The following is a 22892-nucleotide window of genomic DNA, read 5'->3' on the forward strand; positions in this document are numbered from 1 at the left end:
GGCAGTCGTTGAATGCAGTTAGTGCAACATGATTGAAAATATATTTTTGCTTCTCTCTCATGGCAACTGCTAATTGCCCGTGTAGTCTACTTTGCGGTTACAATTTGCCTGGATTCGCGAAAATGTAACATTGTGTATAAATGCCAAAAGGTGAGTTAAATGATTTGTACCATTTGTGTTAAGTGCTTGTGAGCATGTGTTTGCCCATCTGTAATGTCACATAATTTTGAGCGATCATGTTATTTTGGCTAAGTGGGTAGCTAAGAGTATTATTGATCCTCATGTGAAGGTGGCTTGTTGGTGCTGATTTGATGGTTCACGATGGCGTACATGCTAGACTATTCTTTGTTTAAACACAGTCAACTAATCCATCCAAACTGAATCTTGTTTTGTTCCTCTGTTTTATGTGCTTTACTTTGCATATTTATATCAAGCAGATTTTTTTTAAATACCTTGACTTAAAAGTGAAGCTACTTCTGAGTTTTTTTCAGTAATGACCCCTCGCTTGGCCTATTTGTTTGGAGTGTGTTTCGAGCTGAAACTTGAGGTATGAGTTTTTATGCTGTGGCCCACGTGAATTTAAACAGAAAAAGAGCTATTAAAAAACTATAATGTTATCAGATACTATATGTGGAAAGGGAGCTATTTTGCATGGATGTCTGCTTTAGAACAAAACAATTATATGGCACCTTGCCATTAAATTAACAGGAACACTCAGTTAAATCCCATGAATCCTCAAATTACCAAATTTTCAATTGGTAATATTCCCCAAATCCATCCATCCATTTTCCGTCCTGCTTATCCTCAGTCGGGTTGCAGGCTGGCTGGAGCCTATCCCAGGTAACTCTGGCTGAGAGGCGGTGCACAGCCTGGACTGGCCACGAGCCAATCACAGGGCACATACTGTATAAACAACCATTTGCACTCACATTCATACAGACGGACAATTTGGAGTTTCACTTAAGTTATTCTGCATGTTTTGGGATGTGGGAGGATATCAGAGTACATGACGGAAACCCAACCAGGACCGGGACGAACGTGCAAACACCAATCAGGCGAGGCCAGATTTGAAGTCAGGTCCTCAGAACTGTGAGGCAGATGTGCCAACCAGTCAGTCACGGTGAGTTTTCAAAATACCCAATCTTGAAATCCCATGAAGATTACCAGGGAACTCTGCAGAATTGATTGTAACATTATCCACCCTTTATCAACCATGACTGCATTTCAATCAAGTGATTGCTTGGTGTGACCAACTTCCACGTAGTTACAAATGTGGTAAGACAGCTAAGCTTAACAAGGTTTCTGTTCTGGACTCCCGAGACAATGAACACTCAATCTGTGAACTATCTTTAATGATATCTGGACATCTGGTTGCTTAACTGTGGTCAACTTTTGAGAGTGTGGAACATTTCACTCAGGAGTCGCTCATCTCTTCAATGTATTTGCCCAAAAGCCTGAAAACGGTGGGTGGGTTACTGCAGTATTTTAAACCATCCAGGTCCTCCATACAGATCGACAGCACAGTAATTGACAAGCTTGACTATGACAAGCCTTTGTGTTCACTATAATTTCGAAATAGAAATCTCCACTGGAGTGGTGACATTGCCAAATATTCTGCAACATTTACTTCAATGGTGCTTGGATACAAATAAAACCATTCTTGATCTCAAGTCAGCTGTCTTGAAACGATCTTTCACGTGACACTTAAAAATAGCCCTGGTGTATTACTGCCAAATGGTTGTGATTGTGAGTGCAACTGTTTTATGTTTCCATGTGCCCTGTGATTGGCTGGTAACCAGTTTAGGGTGTACCCTGCCTCCTGCCCAATGGCTCCAGGAATCCCGTGACCTTCGTGAGGATAAGCGCCCCAGAAAATAGATGGATGGATTGGTTGCACAGTGTATATAGTGTACTGTATCACTAAGGTATGTATGTATGTATTTAATTGTTTAAATAAATATCTTATCAAATAATAGGCTTTATGTTTGCTTATGAATTGTGCAAGTTTGGTGTTTAATGAAAGCAAGCGAATTACCGTTAAGACTCCAAGAGTTGTTGACAAAAAAAGAACTGTCCACATTTCCGGGTAGTATAGTGGTGGCCTTAAAATTCACTTTTTCTTTTTTTTTTTTTTAATATCCAGCATAATTGGCTCTGTAATTGCTTTCCATTAACACGCTTTCTTGAGAAAATCAGTCTAAAAATGATAACTTGCTTAATGTCTATTTCGTAGTGGGAATTAAAATTGGTAGCTTCGTTTTTAACTCCTTGACCAGTCTGAATAATCACAAACTAGCAAACAGTGAATCTTCTTTAGTATGGCAACCTGGTCTAATCTGCGACTAGGTAGATTATACCGGATTTTCATATTTTCAGTGGCCCGGAGCAGAAACGCTGCTGACTGTATTCAATGGTAATCAAAGTGCTTAATTCTTTCATTTCTTTTATGCACGGCATAATGACCGTCTTGGATGCATGGGTAGAGTGATCAATCTGTGATGGAGAATTCTCACTTGGCCGATGTTGCACAAGATAACATCATGAAATACTAGATTGACCCGGTGTTAACCACCGGTGATTTAAATGTCTGCAGACCTGATGAATCCATCATCATCCAATCATTCAAGCATGCGGTATTCTCTTAATAAATAAAGAACGAGCTGGTGAAATTTCGTTGTTGACTGAAACACGTTGGCAGACCACATTGATTTATATTCCATCCTACGATCATTTGTTTCCATGTCCCCTTCATCTTGCACCCCTTACCATCATAAGATCCTGCCAGCAAGTACGTGGATTGAAAAAATATAACAATGATGATAATGATAATAATGCATTACTTGAACTGATTCCTGCAATGATTAAAAGTTTTGGATACCCACTGTTGAAAACAATTTGCCATGGACGACACCTCTGAGGACCTCTCAAGTCTTTTTGCCTTCACCTGTCAGATTCGCCAAGATATCGTTAGATCGCTCAGCCACAACTTAGGGGGGTCGTGGTTCAGACAGACTTTCTTACAACATAATGTCACTCCACCAAGCGAATCTTCTTGGGCACACCCTTGCGGCACTGACACTGGCAAGTTTGGCACTGACGAATCTGCCAAGGTGTAGTGACATAACTGAAAATAAAGCCCCGAATGACCAAAACATCACATTGTGTGGGTGGAAGCCAAAGGACACACAATCACTTGAAGCAACCACTCTGCCAAATAGACAAACACGCAGCGAGGTTTGCCCTGGCATGAATAACAAGAAGCATGCCATTTTCACTCTGGCACACATTTTGCTGTCTACAAATAAAGAAAACCCAATCAGGCTATAGGTGTGCTTTTAATCACTGCTGTGCTCCGGGTTGCTTCAAACGAAGAGCAGCAGGAAGAGCAGCAAGAAAAAGAACTTTACCACAGACTTAGAGATATATTTACATTATTGGATTTGCTTTGAGAGAGACAGAGACCCAAATGCCTGGAGCTAGAGCTGTCACTGACGCAGAGGCAGAACAAAACTGGTGTGCAGATTACCATAATATTCATTATCCTTCACCACTTTTGTGACCCAAAGTCAGATTTAAAAAAAACAAGAACAGACCCAAGGCACCATGACTAAAACTTTTCCTGGAAAAAAATATTTCTTCAGCCTGTTTACTTTTTTGTTCCTTTATCAAACATTTCCACAAACTTTTAGTTTAATCAATTTAGTTAAGCTTCCCCCAATAGCATTATTTTTGTCAGATGAGGTTAAAATTTCCCTCGAAATGGGTTAAGCTTTGACAAATGGCAACCCGATTTTGTGGACATGGTGGTAATTCATATTCATTTGAATTATTGTTATGGATCACCAATTTCTTAAATGTCTATATTCTTTTGGTGACACAGCTGAAGGATGGATGGCTACTTTATATTCATATGTGTAACATTATTTTATCCTTGTACTGTTTTTGTCCTGTTTTGAAATGTTCACATTTCCAAAGTATCAAGATAAAACCTTGGATTCTGCTGAGGAGCAGGCCAGATCCAGCTGGATTTATACAGTTTGACTAACTGCCCACGTGATGTAGTGTATTCTAACTCATTGTGTGTATATTTTCCGAACACCTGAACTTCTTGCACATGCACCCACGATGCAGAAAGAAACCCAATAGGTATGAAATAACATTGGGTAATGCCTCATATTATTCAGTTGGCTTGAACCAAGCACGAGAACGCTTATTACTTATATGTTACCTCAGCCTTAAAACATTGGGTACCAAAGAGTTCTTAGAATTTTTTGTCCTTTTCAAATGGTCTATGCATCGCTAATGAGAGGAGCCAGATGAAGTGGCTGGGGCATCTGATTCGGATGCTTCTCGGACGTCTCCCTGGTGAGTTATTCTGGGCATGTCCCACCGGAAAGAGACCCCGGGGATGACCCAGGACATGCTAGAGAGACTATGTCTCTCGGCTGGCTTGGGAACGCCTCGGGATCCCTCTGGAAGAGCTGGAAGAAGTGGATGGGGAAAGGGAAGTCTGGGAATCCCTGCTGAAGCTACTTCCCCCGCGACCCGACCCGGAAAAGCGGTAGGGTGTAATCCGCCTTTCGCCTGAAGCTAGCTGGGAAAGGCTCCAGCTTTCCTGCAACCCTTGTGAGGATAAGCAGCTTGGATAATGACATGGCACTTCTGAAACATGTACCCTCACTAGGGACACAGGTGTGCTGTTCTTTTTTTCTTTCTTTCGGCGTGTCCCGTTAGGGCTCGCCACAGCGTGTCACCTTTTTCCATGTAAGTCTATCTCGTGCATCCTCCTCTGTAACACCCACTGTCCTCTTGTCCTCCCTCACAACATCCATCAACCTTTTCTTTGGTCTTCCTCTCGCTCTTTTACCTGACAGCTCCATCCTTAGCACCTTTCTACCAATATACGCACTCTCTCGCCTCTGAACATGTCCAAACCATCGAAGTCTGCTGTCTCTGAAACATCCAACTTTGGCTGTCCTTCTAATGAGGTCATTTCTAATCCTATCCAACCTGTTCACAGCAAGCGAGAACCTCAGTATCTTCATTTCTGGTACCTCAAATTCTGCTTTCAGTTGTTTCTTTGTATTGTTAAATAATAAACGATACTTGCCGACCTATATTATCTTCAATTATATCAAGAAATACATTAACAACCCCCACTCATGTGAAATTGCTCAAATGTAACCCTCGGTGGAATATACCAAAAACAGGACAGTCAGAAATTTCACAAAAGTGCATGGGAACGGCAATCAAAGATGAACTTTTGACTGGTACATCAAAGTATCCCAACTTTTTAGAGAAAAAGCAATCCACAACCCATTGTGATGAGAAAAAAAATAATTCAATGTAGATATAAATACTATTTTTTATACTTTTGGTTATAACCAGTATTTTATTTTTATCACAGCCCGCTCTCCATTGAAATTAGTGTAAATGAGTAGTTCTGTATATTTAACACCGATCTGACAACTGACTTATCAGTGTGATCTGCTGTATGCTACTCCTTCGTCAGCTCCAAGTATTTCTGACTTCCCAAAAGTTCTGAATCTATCATTAACTTGGTGAATGGCGTGACTATTTGAAAGCACAATGTGAACAGAGAGTTAATTTTACTGACTTGGACTTTCTTAAAATTCAAATTGTGACAAGATGTCAGCCTTGCGCTGAACATTACAGAGGAAATAAATGAACATGAAGAGGAGAAATACAGGTGCATCAGCACAGACTGATGAAAGGTAGTCTGTGATCTGTGGCTAGGGAATTGATTAAAAGTCATGGTGCAGAGCAGATTTAAGTCAAACCGATTGTCCTGTGGCAAGAGCCGTGATAGCGGCTGTCGATGAACAAAATACGCTGTCTATCTTCCTCACGCATCCCACATTTAGTCCTTATCAGTTCTGCCCGACTGCCGTATTGCAAGTGGAACGGCGAAAGTCTGTAGTCAGCACCCACATCAAAAAGACAACCATCAGCAATTCAGGTTGCACTGTTCATTTCGTTTGTTCAACGTTCCATTGCCATGTCGAAAGTGACTAACAGTTTCTGGTCAGAGGAGGAAAAACAAAATAATTATCAAATCTCCATAGCTTCATTTGTCCTTGATAAACTGAGAGCAGGCACCCTTAAAACGACTTGGGCACCCCCATGCCAAGGGAAGGAGTCACTTGCTATCTTTGCAGCGTGACAGTTCATTAGGATGTTTGACTTTTTTTCCCCACCATATCTGTGCGCTCGCTCTGTTGTCACAGCAGGCTCGTGACGAAACAAGATTACAAAAGATGAATGTCTTTGTGAGAATGAAAGCTGAAATAATAAAAGCTGTCACCCTAATGCCAACTTTTAATTGGGCTGCCCAAACAGACTTGGAAATACAAATATAATATTCTTACTAATACATAGCCTTGTGGAACGGGCATGTCTGGTGGTGTAAATCAAGTTTTCCTAGCTGGAAATATATTTCCAGTATTGAGTAAATTGAATTTCAATTTTTTTTTAATTTGAAGCAAGCCTGCAGACACATTGTTATTAACTTGTGTACCATAAATGAATCCTAAACATTTGCACATTTAAAGTTCTACAGCTGTTAAAAACATTGGCGTCCATTCTCTATACACAAGTCAACTAAAAATACACTTCGTTTAGGTAATTGGAAAGAGCTTCTAGATATTCTTCTTGTCCCTGTGTGACACATCGCAGCACAGCTTCATAAAGCAGCTTTAACAAGCAGGATGTCTAATACACGTATTAAGGATAATGTTCAAAGGTGTGAAATTGGATTTGGCTTTGACAGAGCAATAAAGCAAATGCAGTAAAAACCAGGAGATAGCGCGTTAAACCTCAGTTAGACTACACAACCAGTTTTATAACTGGACTTGTCTTCGGTTTCATATTGAACCACTAGCATTTCTAAGTACTATTTATTCTGTCAGATACAAAAAATATAAGTCTATTAAAGAGAAGACTATTTCATGCAGATAAACTAGTTTGAACCGGCTATCTGATGTGTTGACTTTTACAGGCCTAAATCTCAATTATAGCTTGAGGTTTTGGCAACAACACGGACGGCTTGCTGAAATCGACAGGTGGTGGCTTTGGACAGCAAACTAGCAACAGTGCCTCAAGCAGGTAGCCATGCTTTCATAAAAATGAGACTGGTAGCATGGGCACTTGCAAAATATGTAATGCCTTCCTCAAATATGACAGAAGCAAGAGTACTGTGCATGCCCATCTGAAACTACACCTACAGCTGACAATTAGCCTGAAATCCTCAAATCCCCCTATAAATTATCAATGATTATTATAAATCGTTGCTAGTATACATTTCCAAAAGTTTTCATTCACGTGCCTTAAATCGTATATTCATTAAAGTGACATCCCAGTCCTAATCCATAGGTTTGAATATGATATTGGTCCACCCTTTGTAATTACTGTGCCTTGTCAACTTATTCGGCCCCCTAGAACTTTTCAACCTTTTGCCACATTTCAGGCTTCAAACATAAAGACACAAAATTTTCATTTTTTGTCAAGAATCAACAACAAGTGCGACACAATCGTGAAGTGGAACAAAATTCATTGGATATTTTATACTTTTTTAACAAATAAAAAAACAGAAAAGTGGAGCGTGCAATATTATTCAGCCCCTTTGCATTAATACTTTGTAGCGCCACCTTTTGCTGCAATTACAGCTGCAAATGGCTTGGGGTATGTCTATATCAGTTTTGCACATCAAGAGATTTAAATTCTTCCCCATTCTTCCTTGCAAAACAGCTCGAGGTCAGTCAGGTTGGATGTAGAGCGTTTGTGAACAGCAGTCTTCAGCTCTGCCCACAGATTCTCCATTGGATTCAGGTCTGGACTTTGACTGCAATGTCCCAAATATTAACCCCTGAGCTCCCGTGAAAGAAACTCCGAATGCCTCAGCATACTAATAGATTTTGGACAGTCAAAAAGTTTGGGGATTTCCCCTTCCAGTTCCAACATATTTGTGCACAGATGTTTTCGTCCAACATAGCACATAGTGATCTCATACGTCGATAAAGTATGCTTCTGGAAGAAAGAAAAAAATGTCCTTAAACTCACTGCTAAACCTTGCTGAAAGCCTTCACACAAGATTTGAAGATATTAGAGCTAGAAAAAATAGACTAGCATATTAAACTGCATGGATTTAGAATAGGATATCACTTAAAATCATATGTGAGCTGAGGCAGGTGAGTGAATACCTCAGGCAATATAGTGTATATCATAATGTTTCAAGGACATTTGCAAAGACGTTATCTAGACGTCATGGGGAAAAAAATACTTCACAGTATATTTGTCATTGCTGCGTCAGAACAATGGAATTTTTATTGCACACCATGTTTAAGCCACCCTTCACCCACACATTGGATTATGATTTTAAGATTTGTTCTCACTTGAATTTTATTTGGGAGCATGACATGAATCATATTTTATAGGTATTAAAATATTAATACATCAATAAATAATGCATCCATCCATTTTCTGTGCCTCTTATCCTCATAAAGTGTGCTGATGCCTATCCCAGCTAACTCTGGCCAAGAGGCTGAGGACACACTGAACTGGTCGCCAGCCAACCTCAGGGCACATATTAACAAAACCATTAGCAGTCACATTCCCACCTATGGAAAATATTGTGTCTTCAATGAACCTACCATGCATGTTTGTGAAATGTGGGAGGGATCTAGAACACTCGGGAGATAAAACCCACACAAGCATGGGAAGAACATGGAAACTCGACACATGGGAGGCCTGTTTCGAACACAAGACCGCACAACTGTGATGCAGAAATGCTAACAAGTCATCCATCCATCCATCCATCCATCCATCCATCCATCCATCCCCCCAGCCAGTCGCAGGGCACATCGATCATAATGTTGCATGCTTTTGGGATGTGGAAGGAAACCGGAGTGCCCGGAGAAAAGCCGTGCAGGCACAGGGAGAACATGCAAACTCCACACAGGGAGGGCTGGGATTGAACCCGGGACCTCAGAACTGTGAGGCCAACGCAACAGCTGATCCAACGTGCCGCCTAATACATCATTATGGCGAAAAAAAATCTTTAAAGGTAAATTAAACTTTAGTGTGGAGACAATGTCCAAACCATGAGTGTAGTCCATTTATTGAGGGAGGTTGCTTTTATAACTTTAGCTCCATTGTCAGTTGTATCAGACAATAACAATTTTATTTTTTCATTTTAAAATTTTAGATTAGTTTTTTAAGGTATTTAAAGCTTTCTTTCCCTACAATTTGAATTGGCATCATGTCTTTGACCAAAGAATGTGTGACCATTTGGGTAATATCCTGCTCCAGTCTGCTCTTTTGAATCACAAGGAGTGTGACAAGTGCATGCTCCAGCAATGCTCACTTGAAACTTTTTACTTTACCCTGCACAGCATGAATTCTTTTCATGTCCACCTCACGAAGCCATTATGCAGTGGTGTCCAAATGCTAATTCAGTGCCCTATATAATGCACTCAAAATTTCCCGCACTTTGTAAAAAGTAGTGAACAACCGACGATCACTCACCGGGTCATGAGATATCATCATGCATTGTCTCTTCACTCAACATTTCAATTAATCCAAAATCGCATCAAGTTAGACTGCCATTCTAGGGTAAAATTTTTTTTGTCTGTTTGCCATTTAATTGCCATGGCTTGGTAGATTTGAATATGCGTCTCTTGAGTCAAACAATTGGCAATCTCTCGTTCTCTCTCACACTAATTTTCTCGCATCGAACTGTGAGAAAACTTTGCAGAGGTCAGTGCATTCGGCCCATTTCAAATCAGCTTCCCACAACCCCGAGGGCTTAAAGGGAAACAATAACTGAATTAGGACGAGAATGCTTGCTGGCAGCGTACGGTTCTTGCTGGAGACAACTATAATAACGTCATAATAATATGCTGACTTATTCCATTTCCCTTTCCCGTTATGTCTTTTAATAAAAACGAGATTACATGTTAGCAAACACCTTATCTGATATGAGTGTTGCTCAAGGGACAACATCATTAGTATAAGGGGTCGCGGTTTGGGCTAAGAGGGAGCTTGCTAATTGACATGTTACATAAACAGCTGCAATAATGATGTTAAGATACCATTACCTGAATAAATCGTGTTTAGTATCAGGGCTGATGAAAAATGTCTACATTTTTGCCTAAACAACCCCCCACCGCGCCCCACCCTTTCTTCTTTCAAGCCCCTTGGTTTGGACAAATAAAATCGCCTACAATTTTGGTATTCGTTAGTATGAGAAAAGCCACTATCACTTGACGGAAGGACCACCAGTTCTTTCATGTTTTAAAAATTCAATTTTGGTTCGGGTTGATTATGTAAAGATACCTTCAGTTTCTAATAACACCAGAGCGAAACTTACTGTGTTGGCAGTGAACACCACTGAAGCCAGGAGGACACTTGCAGACATAACCAATGAAGGTGTCGCCCCGGTAGGTCTCGCTGATCTCACATGCCCCCCTGTTGTGGCAAGGGTTTGGGTGGCATGGGCCTAGATGCAAAAAGATAAAGACAGGAATTGGTGGATTTACTCAACATAAACCAATGCCCGACGACCGGAATAGCTACAAGATACACTATAAAATACACCCAAATACAAAATGCTACTGAAAGTACTGTAATATATGCATTCAAAAGTTTTCTGAAAGACAAAATGGGCTAGACTGTAAAGGTTATAATGCATTGTAGGTTAATCCTAAAAATTCACTTTGAAGACAACTATCCCTAGCTTTTCACGAGTAGTGTATACTGTACATCAAAACAAGGTGTCAAGCCATCATTGGCTTACAAGACACTGAAACACAAAACTAATGTGAGGAATTGAGCAGTAATGAAAATTCATCACAGTAACTATTAAACAAAAAACAAATACACTGTTAACAAAATGTTGCTCATTCGCCAACAGATTTCAGAATGCTTAAACTTTAAATTTATTGTCATATATAAAGTGTCTTCTTTAGACAAATATTCTAAACTGAAATACTTTAAAGAAAACTCTGAGTCTCTCTTTATTTGATGTAAAAAAAATAAATAAATACAATTAGGACCATTTGCAGGCAATTTACAAAAAGTAAAGAATCTAAAAATACAACAGTAAGAAGGTGCCGAAGTGCATACATCGGTTAAAGCGAAATGGGAGGAACCTCCAAGAAAAGACAAATCCTAAAAATAAAAACAAATTGTTACAACACTAAAAAGGTCCCGATAGCTTTGTTTTGCTGCTTTGGGAAGTGCTGGAATGACAAATTATCAATGACAAACTTCTTGAATCACTTGAAATAATGTATGCCTAAAAATATTCAGATTTAAAAGCACAGGAATCCCGGGAAGCTCTGAAGCACAATTATGATATAACATTTGAGGGACTGCAAATAAATAAATGCACTATGATTTGGGGCTGCACGTCTATTTTAATGCATCACTTCATCCTTCAGGGTACTTTAAAGTATAATGATAAAAAGCAAACAACTGCCGCCTTCTTATATGAATGAGTGTATAAATTTTACATAATTTTCTTTTAGAGGTGAACAACTGTTTTGTGCTAAAAAAGTTTTATATTTCCATTCCACTGCAATAACTGCTAATTGTGATAATATATACTAAACAATAACAATAGCCTGCAGTTCCACATATATCTCTACCATTGTTTCTATTCAGCATTTACAGTGTCGTAAACACTAAGAAGCTTATTGTTTTTTTTTTTTTTCCTATCATCTGTGCTTTGGAGAGTTAGACAGAAGGAAAAACATTTTAGTTTAACAAGAAAAGTTCGTGTTGATTAATAACTGTTCTGGAATTTAATATGACACACGAATGATCTCCAGCAGCATGACTCATAGCTGTACTGGCACTCATGCAAATGTGCGGCAGGAGGTTTATGCCAAGGTCTTCAAGCAGGGTTAGTGGCTTCATAAGTCAACAGGATACAAATGGCGAGCTCATATTTTTAACATCTGAGTTGAACAACTATTCCGAGACTTAGCGACCTATTGGCTTATGATGGAAGATAAACTCCAAAAGAGTAAAATCTTACAATGCAAATATATGCGTTGTAAGATTTCAACTGACAGACGTAAGTAAAAACATTTGTGCAAAAGATGATACCCTATCGATCTACTGTAAGTATGGAAAGCCACTTGTCTCCGTGAGTTGTAATTTCATGAAGTTTGTTTTGACTTCCATTAAGGAGCTTTTTTTTCTTTGTGAATATTTTCTTAGCAACCAAGGATACCGTTTCAAACATATAATAGGGTTTGTAACCAGACATTGTTTGTTTTATTAGATTGGGGCTGATTTTGTTTGTATTTCTGTCCCCAGGTGTAGCTACACGCTTTCTACAATTTCATATTTTGCACAATAAACTATTTTTTTGGTCTATCTGGTAAATCAGTTTAATTTGATGGGCATGCTGGGATGCAAGAATTTATTCACAAATATGTAATTTTGACGGCACTGTGGACAAGATGTCAGCACATCTGCTTCACAGTTCTATACTTGGTGATTTGAAGCCTTCCTTGTGTGGAGTTTGCATTTTCCCTCGTGCTCATTTGGGATTTCTCAAGCTACTATGTCTGCATGTCCTAATTAGGGTCACAGGTGTGCTGGACTGGACTGGTCACCAGCCAATCATACGGCACGTATAGAAAGTCACACCTATGGACAATGGTCACCAACCTAACAAGGATGTTTTTAGAATTTAGGAGAAAGTTTGCCTACCAGAAGAAAAATATGGGGAACCATACAAATTCTGAACTGCACGTTAAAAGCAAATATTCAAACACCAAACCTTTGAACTGTGAGGCACACACTCCAACCAGTTGTACAAAAAACAATGCGATCATCTGTTGACTGTATGTTAAACAGCCCAAAAATCAGAAAAGATGCAGCATTCTCATCTGGCTGCAAATCAATTTTCAGGGGAAACATTTTTCCCTTTCAGGATTAGAAAAAAATCTTAAACGTTCACCAATGTGAAATATGCAAATATCACGTGGTCATCTTTGGCAAGGTAAAAGCAATGACAGTTTGGTTGTCATGTAGACAGCCGTGTTTTCATACATTTTTCAGAGATTAACCCAAGCACATAAAAAAAAATCAGGAGGTAGAAAAAAATAAAGAATTAAACATCACAAGTAAGAAGATTATTGTTCTCCTGCAGGAATTAGCCCCGTGAACAGGAATTACAAATGAGGTAATCCCATCGAAGTGGTTCCATTTGCAAGTGAGAGGAACCTATATTAACTAATAATGAGCGTAGCAACTTATCAGTTGAACAGAACAATGCGTACGAGTTTTCACAGAGGCGAGGCCAGCTGAGGGAATCCGGGTGACAGGTTTCTAGGATGTTTGGACGTGACGATCTATAGTGGGACCAAATCATGCTGACACCTCGCTAGTGGAGAAACCATAAAGCAGAAAAAAAAAATGGGGAGGGCTTTGAGGAGGGCACAGGGTGTCTGGTAGATGCTGAAAAATTGTGTTCTGAATGGCAGAGAAATGTAAGTTTTACGATCAAATCGATATGAAAGACATTATATGACAACATTTTAAAAAGACTGATTTATGGACACCTGGACACCCTATGATTTGTGGAAATGGATCCAAACGTGAGCAACAAATAAAGAAGTCATTGAAAGGGCTACACCAAAATAAGCAGTAATGTATAAATATTCGTACAAAATGGAACTCAACGCTACTATTTATTCATAAAATGTAAATGAGAAGACATCAAAGATACTTTTGAGCGATTTTAAGTGTTAATCCTTTTATCCGGATAAATCTGGATGAGGGGATGAGAAGAAATATCACCTCAAGGTCAAATAATGGGCAGCATGACGGTAGTTGCATTGATTAAAATGAGGTTACCAGTCCAACATGAAGAGTAGGAAGTGGCTGACTCTCACCCCAAAATGTCTGAGAACAAATATCCGATGCCGGTTCTCAGACTGCGGTGATGGAAACCCTGCCCCATACTGATTCTGATTCTGGACAAAGAAGACGCAAGGCTGACAAGATGCTACGGATAACCCTGCATTTAAAATAAGCAGGTTTGGGACCGTGTACTGCGTGTCGTCCCAGAACATTTCTGCGGGATGTCAGGTATTACCTACTTCACTGCGCTGTGTTTGTTGTGTGATGCCTGACTGTGTTTATGTGTACATGTCTGCAGGGTCCCAGCAGCAGATTTCCTGTCTGAATGTCAGCTGCTCGAGCTATCGCTCGCCTTGTGATCGATGTGAGTTTCCGCGCAGTCCAGCAGGAGCGCCGTGATTTCTTTTCAAGGCTGCAAAGAAAGTTCAATCAATCAGATGCGGAAACATGTCCAGTGGTTAAACACAGGAAACTATTATTTGTTTTCTTTTGGGGATTTACCACGTGACATTTTCATGGTTGAATTTATTGGTCTGTGCGCCTCTACATTTTAGCTGCCAGTTTTAACAGACATTAGCTTACATTTTAGTAATTACATTTCATATTGTATTACAGTCCATATTATAACTTAGCAAGAATTACTGTATATTTAGAAAAAATAATACCATAGAAAGTGAGGTCATGTACTTTAGATGCATGTGCATGTGACTTATTAAATGGAATAAGTGTGCATTCTTAATAAAAGTCCATCGGTGATCACCAACAGATTGAGAACAAAGGACATTTAATTGATTACGCTGCTCATCCCTGAGGTGTAGTGTTTAGCTTTTTTGGCCATTCTGTTGTTCTGTCATACAGTGCGTATATTGTCGTGCTTTGATCTATTTTATATATTTTATAGCTACATACAGATGAGAAAGGAAAGGGGACTGACTTGTGTTGTAATGCTCAGTCATAGATAATTAGAAGCTGACAAAAGGTTTAAGGTTGATATAATTGTTCCAAAAATAACCCACTACATCAAGGTTACCCCATTCCTTTCAATAAAGACTTGGTGTAAAAGTAAGAAAGAAAATTGTGAAGTCTCACAGCTTCACTGGTAATAAATGAAGTCAAAAACGATGTTCATATATTAAAATTCCTGCTGTAATGCCTATAAATTGACATCATTGCACTGGGTCACAGAGCGGCCAGACCCAGCATGACTGACTGGATGGCTGATTTCTCCTGATCCCAGTGAAGTGGGTCAAGTTGTGGAGGAGAAGAATCAAATACACAAGCACTGTGTTTAATCTAATGCTCGATAACCACGCATGTCTCACATGGCTTCAGTTTCACTCACAATAATGACCGTCCCAAAATGCACACCTCTATTGTCAGTTCAGCTCCCATTCAGTTGGATTTGGCATTGCTGAGTTAAGGTGTCCATCTTGTTACACTATTTATTCTTAAAAGAACACATTTGACTGGCCTCGGGAGAAGTGGCATTTACATAGGAGCTTCTCAACTGTGACCGCACAGCTGGCGTAGTCCCAGCCAAATGTGACATGGTCTAATTGTGTCAAATCTTGTTTAACCCCGCCTTTCTTTACAGATGGGCCTCTGCGGTTCACAGGCTCTTGGTCAGTGAACCCATCCCTCACCTCCACTGATCGACATTGGCACTGAAGCACTAAAACTACATCAGTACTCCCAGCAGGGGCTGCGGAGTGCTCTTGCTGTAAGTGTCTCCTGCACCGTCACCCATTTGCCACCATTTCAGCCCATCAACATTTGACAAAGTCAGACAAATGCACTTAGAGTTGAACGGATTACGAACCATGCAGAGGCAAAATGCCGTTGGAATATGTCAAACAGTAATGAAAGCAGAGAGGTCACATTGAAGATCGACATCTTTTTGAAAGTCTTGTCAGAGACTAAATGTCACCAAAATGTCACAGCATCACCCTTAAAGGTCCCTCTTAACAAGGTGTTTTTTTCTTGATTCTGATCATGAACAACAGAAGATTGTCGATAATAACATCAATTACCACCTGTGATTTTTTTTTCCAATTTATCTGAGTCAACCTGTGTAGAGGCAGGGAGTGAGGCTGTGATGACCACCTTTTAAAGTATATGATGAAGTAATTGCTTCATTCGCTTTATGCATGTAACAAGGATATTGACTGTTATTGTCATCGTGACAAGTTTTGTCCACTTTATTAGCTTTGACTTAGTTTTGATTTTTTTTTTTTTTTTTTTGGTCAATGAACAAATGTAAGCTGACCAAACTGACAGTAGTATCTTGTTGTACGACAACCCCAAGTTCCACATCTTTGATTTTTAAGAGATCGTCATGTAAGCCGCTGCATGGACAAACAAAGGTAGTATAAAGCCCTCAAATGTGGGCAGGAAGAACCAGAGTCACAAGTGCCCTCTCAGCCATTTATTGAACAGGACAAAGACTCAAAATTAATTAAAAATCAAATGACTTGCAAGCAGCTGCTGTCGGTCACAACTTGGGGCCGAAGCTGATCGTGAACCGATGGGCTCATCGCACTAAACATACAGGATATTCTCAGCGAAATGTTCCTCGGTCCTAGCTTCTCTATAAACATCAAAGGAAACGCCGGAGTTGTTCTCATGGCGCCAAATTAAGGAAGGTCTCAATGGACCTTTCCAACTGGCAATCTTCAGCTCCGCCCCCCTTAGCTACAGTTGCCATGCCCCACAATCTTCCAAAATGGCGATTGAACAGAACATGTTTGAACTGGATCCTCTATCGTGCATTCCAGATAATATTGGGGTATGTTTTAGTCAAATGCGTCAGACTTGTCCAAGAGAGTCCTACAGAGAGGTCTCAACTATTTCACGTAAGGATATGTACACGGAATTAAGATTTTGGACAGAGCAGGATGCAATATCACAGTTATACCAAAATGTTGGCGATCGATGCAAAAAAGTTTGATGCCTCACAAACTTCATATTGAAATCGAACAGGATAAAATTGTGGAATTGCACTGCACCTGTAAAGCACTTTTTACTTGGAAAGCTCATGAGTAATATCATTGTAGTCCTAACCCTAACCCTGTATTCATTTGACTTGGCTCGTAATGGAACCGAGTACTCTGTCTTAAAAGTCCGAAGCGATACAAATTGGGAAATAGACATTTCTCTTGCATGACATCACGCATTTACGTATCAGTAACCCCACTCTTCGCCACAAAACATTACACACTTCATTCAGCGAGTCAGTGATACACTAACAAAGTAAAAGCTGTTCTCCTGCCATGTATAAAGCGCTGATAATAATTAAATCAAACTCAGAGAAGTTACTTCTCCCTCACTTACCTTCGAACATACAGCCTTGTGTTTTTTTATTTTGTCCACATTTAATTGTACCTGCGGTCTTCGGCAAGCCTTAATCCATCGTAGACACTTCGTCAACTGTGTTTTAGGCTTTGGAAAATGAATCAACTGGCCCCCTTGAAAACTAGCCCGAGATCTTTCATCAGAATTGCATGTTCCCCAAGCGCATCTGAGGAACATTTTGTTCGTAACTTTTCCAAGCACATACGACTGATAACCAGCATTGCTTGTGGGACGTGGCGACAAGAGGGGCGGGTCAAACCAGGGCTTAAGACAATGCAGCTATCTAATTGGCTATTATTGTACGAGTGATTGACAGGTCGGAGAGGTTCATTGTCTTAAAGATGAATCAAGTATCAAGGATGTAGCACCTTCGACGGGCTATCTTAAATTGAAGGACGTCTGATGTATCCTCTGCTGAGGCACTTGACTTATAAGAATGGAAGTGAACCAGCTGGATTTTCAATGGAGCATAACTTCAAATTATTACTTCTGTTTACATTTGATGATACATGTTTTGCTGAGTGTCTGTCTGATTTTGGCCAGTCTTTGAAATCAAAATGACTTAATTACACAGGCTGATTTCCACTTGTCCTAATCAACCACTTATTTCATGGATTTTTTAGGAATCATTTTGCCAAATATCTTTAGGCACATAAATAAAATAAAAACTTAGTGTTGGTTCGACACTGCTTTTGCATTCAATGTAGTACATGGGCAATATATGTATCAAGACTTTCTTCATATTTACAAGTCACTCAAAATATGCGGTACGGAGATGGACTTAGGCATAGAATAGACTAATTGCAGTCGTCGTTGTGTCTCCAAAGACGTGAAGAGTAGGAGAGTTGAACGGCAATTACACTTGAAATATAAAGCAAACATTTGTACTATACATATATATACCGTATAATCACAACTGAAGCTAGACTTCGAAAAAGTTCTTAAAACAAGCTATATGTTTGGGGGACTTGCTTTATACTGACTGATACCTATTTGCACTTGGTGTGAAGAAGCAGATAGATATTCATGTACTTTACATGGTTTTCTTTATTCTCGGTTTATCTTAAACTTGAAATGCATGTGTGGCATGTAGAAGGAAGACAAAATAACTTGCAAACTATGACAGTGAGCTATATGGGAGTTCCCAGATGAATAAGTGAGTAAATGACACATCTTGTGTTCTCTACAATGGGTTCTCATTTTATGCAAGATGCTCTTGTGCACAAAATGAGCCCCCATGAGAGCATGTGATAAATTACCCTGCATTGATACTGAAGGGGGGCATTTGGATATTCGAGCAGTCTAGGCTCTTGATGAGAGACTGCCACTTTTTTGTAATCACAGGCTATTAAAACTGAGATGGGTTTGATTTTACCGAGAGATTTTGTTCCTTGCAAAATTATACCGCATTCACAAATCACAGTGAATTTATTCGATAAACTAACTGAATTCAATCAAAAAAGGTGAGAGACATTTGTTCTTATTGTATTCATGCGCCACACTCAGCGAAGCCATTTCTCTTCTTGCAGCTGAACTCAAAGTGGGTCAGAGTAATGAGAGATTTTCTTTATGTAATATGGTGAGTATGCATTGTAACGTAGAATTACATAAACAAAGGTTCCAAAGGTGGTTCACTGAAAGGAAATTCATCACTTGTATTGGTCTAGATTGGCAATAAAATGAAAGACAATCCTATGCTATGTTGAGCAGACAAAGCACATTTTTTTCAGTTTACCCTTGAGTTTCAATGAAAATCTGAATGTAGTTTGGATGGTGAAATATGAGGCTCATGTACCACATAAACTCTAAGGTGCTAAGTCCCCATAGAAGCAAATACTGTATTTGCAAAAATATTCCCTTCACCTCGACAAGAGTGCAATAAAATATGTAAATTAGATACATCGTGACTACAGATGAAATGCAAAATTCTGTCATGCACAATGATAAGCTGTGCGGTCTCACATGTGACTTTCCTCATCATACTGTCCGATTTTCCCTTCAAGTCCAGTTCCAGGTCAGTGGTCGCAAGTCACACCTAATTTGGGTCGATATGAAGTCTGATAATTGTTTCTCCCGCTGTTCTCCTCCTTTCTGCCTGTCAAATGAAACCCGAAAACCTTTAGCCTTTGCCTGTATTTTAATAGTGTGTTGTCATGGACCAGCTTTTTATTCATTTAACCAACAGTGCATTTGTTTAGATTATGTTAAAGGACATTTATGTATCATTGGTTTCCTAAGAATGAGAGTCCAACAGTATTGTAGGTAGAGCTAATGGACTGCATTTAAGGAGGAAAGGCATCTCTTGATACATTCATACATAACAAGTAAGGGTTTGAATTCGTAGAATATTTCTTCTGGATTGCAAAGACACCATGAAGACACCAACAACTTTAGATAAAAACACTATGGTCGAAAATAGGGCAAAACTCTAAAAGAGTCAAGATGTTCACATCACACACAAAAGACTCACTATAAGTGGCAATTTAAAAAAGGTTACCTCGTGAATTTAATTACCAGTTGTTACAACCGGGCCAGATGAGTGAGACGATAAGAGTAACTGAAGGGAAGGACGAAGCCCAGCCAAGACTTAGAAGGCACAGTTGGGCATGCACACAAAACACAAAAATCAATGTAAATCACGTTATCAAGTATAAAAATCTGCCACCTGTTGAAGTTGGTTCCTCACCATCTGTGTCGGAGGGAGGAGGGGAAGAAGGAAAATTTTGCATCCCTGCTATGTATGTTACAGTATGCAGTGATCCGACTAAACTGAGCCATCAATAATTGCAATACGCACTCACGTATGGGTAGTAACCCTCCGCATCCAATCTGACAATGTGCAGTTTAAAAAGAGGGGCACACCTGCTTCCTGTCAGGTTAAAAATCCTTCCAAACTACCCTTCACCCCGTCACACCAACCAATTATCCTATGTCCTAGTTGAGGCCTTGGACTAATATGTATCCATCATTTTGCGCCAATGTCGGATTAACCCCTATGGCGCACAATCTCACTCGCTGTACCCGCTGACTGGCTCGGCACCTCTCCATTTGGCTCATTTACCATCATTACCACAGTCCTCCACCGTCACTTGCAAAATTGCTCCAAAAATGGGCCAGAAACCTGGACACACGCATAGAAGAACAAGGGAGTCTGACAAATGGGTTGACAGATAGGAGTGAACCCACGGATGGCGTGGAAAGCCAAAACCCACATAGGATCACCATTAAAAAAAACGTAAGTAAAAAAATAAAATATAATGATCACATTGCATGCTTCATGAAATTCCGCTTGTACATTATGTCTGGATAAAAACAAGCAGTACTCTCATGATGCAATATTAAGATCAACCATTTATCACCATTTAACGATAGCATGCTCATATAATTAAAGTATGATTCAAATGCAGGTCCATGTTTCCATCTAGAGAATTGGCTACTTATCAGGAAATATAGACAGCCTCCCATGTTAGAAGGCTGGGAGATAATTATTGATGGCAGCAACTCAAGCATCCATCCATCTCCTATACCGTTCACACCACTGCAGAACCATCCGATGGCTTTCCCCAATCGTAGTGTATATCAGTGGAGTAACAGTACTCCTCTTGACGGCCCAAAGCACATGTTTCACGTAGTGTTGTCCAAGGGCTTTAGAAACATTGGACTGTAAATCCAGTTTGGGTGATCTGGCCATATCAGTAGATAGTTAATAGAAAACAAATTTTAATTCCCCCACCTTTATATGAGTAGTTAAAGTGTCTTTGGGAAAACAAGTCAAGTAGATGCTATTGGGACTAACAGACAGTTTCTTGCAATATTTTGAGAGAACGTTTGAATGGAAGGAAAAGCCTAACACTTTCCCAAATTCTCATAGGTCTGGCAGAGGAGTTATTATAATTGTATTTTTTTCCTTCATACAGTTTCTCTCTGACATTTCCTCCTTCCTTACCATAGAGCGGAAGAAGACGAACAAAGAAAACACTTCAGCTACATGTTCACGAAGACAAAGCAAATATAAATACACCTCGGCATCCAAATGACTTTTTCACTCCCACGCAAAGAATAGAAGCACAGAGGAGATTTAAATACATGTTGGCTTCATCCCAGTATTTTAAGTGATGAATCGCAAGCATGCATTTCAAGCTCTAACAAAGTGAGCCACCCATTTTTTTACTTGAAATGCAGATTCTTTTAATGATGAGTGCATCCCTGCCACCTCCCCGATGACAGCTGGGATTGGCTCCCGCAAACCTCGTGAGGATAAGTGGCTCACAAAATGGCTGGATGGATATGGCATATATCCCTCTCGTAACTGGTCAGGAGCTCCATAATTACCCTGCTGAATACTATGTGTTACGTTCCAATAATTTTTGTTTCTTACATTTTAAAAAGTGATTTCACCAGTGGAAAAGATTCATTCTCCTTGTCAAATTTTCCCTAATAACCTCCTCCTCACCACAAAAACCACAGTCATGGTTTTAAGCACAGTGCCACCAGTTTATACCTGTCTTTCAGATGTGACATGTAAAGGGAAACTCAACCACTGCAATTTGCCTCAGGCTTGATGGATCACAGTGCGTTCAATTAATTCGTTTGCATCTATTCCACTTCTCAGTTGGAATAAAAATGCTGAAAAAAAAAGAAATGAGCAACAATTTTGTCCATTTGTTGGGTCAAACCCAGGTGTGTGGGGTTAGCAGATCAGCTTCCTTACCAGTTTGCATGAGCAAACAAGTTTGGTACTCAATTTTTCACGCAAAAGTAAATCGGGCCTTTGAGAATTTTCAAAGAGATGCTTTCTGGTTACAGTCCTGTCTCTGTGATATTTTGCTATAATATTTCATCAACATTGCCCTGGATGTTACATTATCTCTTCAGTATAACTCATACAAGTAGCTGTTAGCCAAGTGAAGGTTGAAAAGAATACAAATAGCTCAATTTTGTAAAACACATGAACATACATTGTGGTTCATATATATGTGAGACAAAGAACGATGATTAATTCAAAAGAGTAGCCGTGCTTTTCACGACGAGGTCGTCTCTCAAGCATGATAAGACTCCATCCTGGGACATATTGGTTTAATCTGACTGAGTGCTAGAAAGCAGTAATAACATCCATAATCTAAATGAGACCAGCCAGTATGGTGCTGATAGGCCTTCCAAGGTGTTCAATGGAGATAGCAAAGTCTGTGTGTTGGGCACACAGGTACAAAAACCTGGAAAATACCGCCATAGTACCATTGCACATCAGCAGGGAACTTGATGATGGGTATGGGAAATACATAGCTGTATTAAAATGTGCACGCGTTTAAAGACACTTGATGCATCAAGAGTTGAGGAAGTTTTGAAGATTTGAGTGAGGCTCTTCCACACCCAAGTTAACAAACTGGTGGAATTCAGAATGTCTACAATGTTATGTTCCTTGACACCTTAAATTTATTTATACTTTGCAGGTAAACAATTATTCCTATAGGAAACAACCGGTGACTACCCACCCGGCTAATTTGCAAAACAATCAAGCTAAATCGGGAGTATATTCTAGAACTGCAGGAAGGGATGGACTGGCCATGAACTCTTTGATCCGCATTTTACACTAAATGTACAACCTCTGGGACATTCAGCTTTCAAAGCCGTCACTGTAGTTGGAA

The 22892-nt window shown here is 39.7% G+C and overlaps 1 protein-coding gene across 5 annotated transcripts in view; it reads right to left on the reverse strand.

Annotated features, from left to right (window-relative positions):
- Positions 1-22892, reverse strand: part of LOC133499926 (EGF-like repeat and discoidin I-like domain-containing protein 3) — a 142336-nt gene that overhangs the window by 67464 nt on the left and 51980 nt on the right. For all 5 annotated transcript variants that reach the window (XM_061818360.1, XM_061818358.1, XM_061818357.1 and 2 more), the window contains one exon: positions 10388-10516. In XM_061818360.1, coding sequence (XP_061674344.1) covers positions 10388-10516 — 129 coding nt within the window. The remainder of the gene's footprint in view (positions 1-10387; positions 10517-22892) is intronic.

This window comes from Syngnathoides biaculeatus, chromosome 4 (genome assembly GCF_019802595.1).
Source record: "Syngnathoides biaculeatus isolate LvHL_M chromosome 4, ASM1980259v1, whole genome shotgun sequence".
NCBI classification, from domain to species: domain Eukaryota; kingdom Metazoa; phylum Chordata; class Actinopteri; order Syngnathiformes; family Syngnathidae; genus Syngnathoides; species Syngnathoides biaculeatus.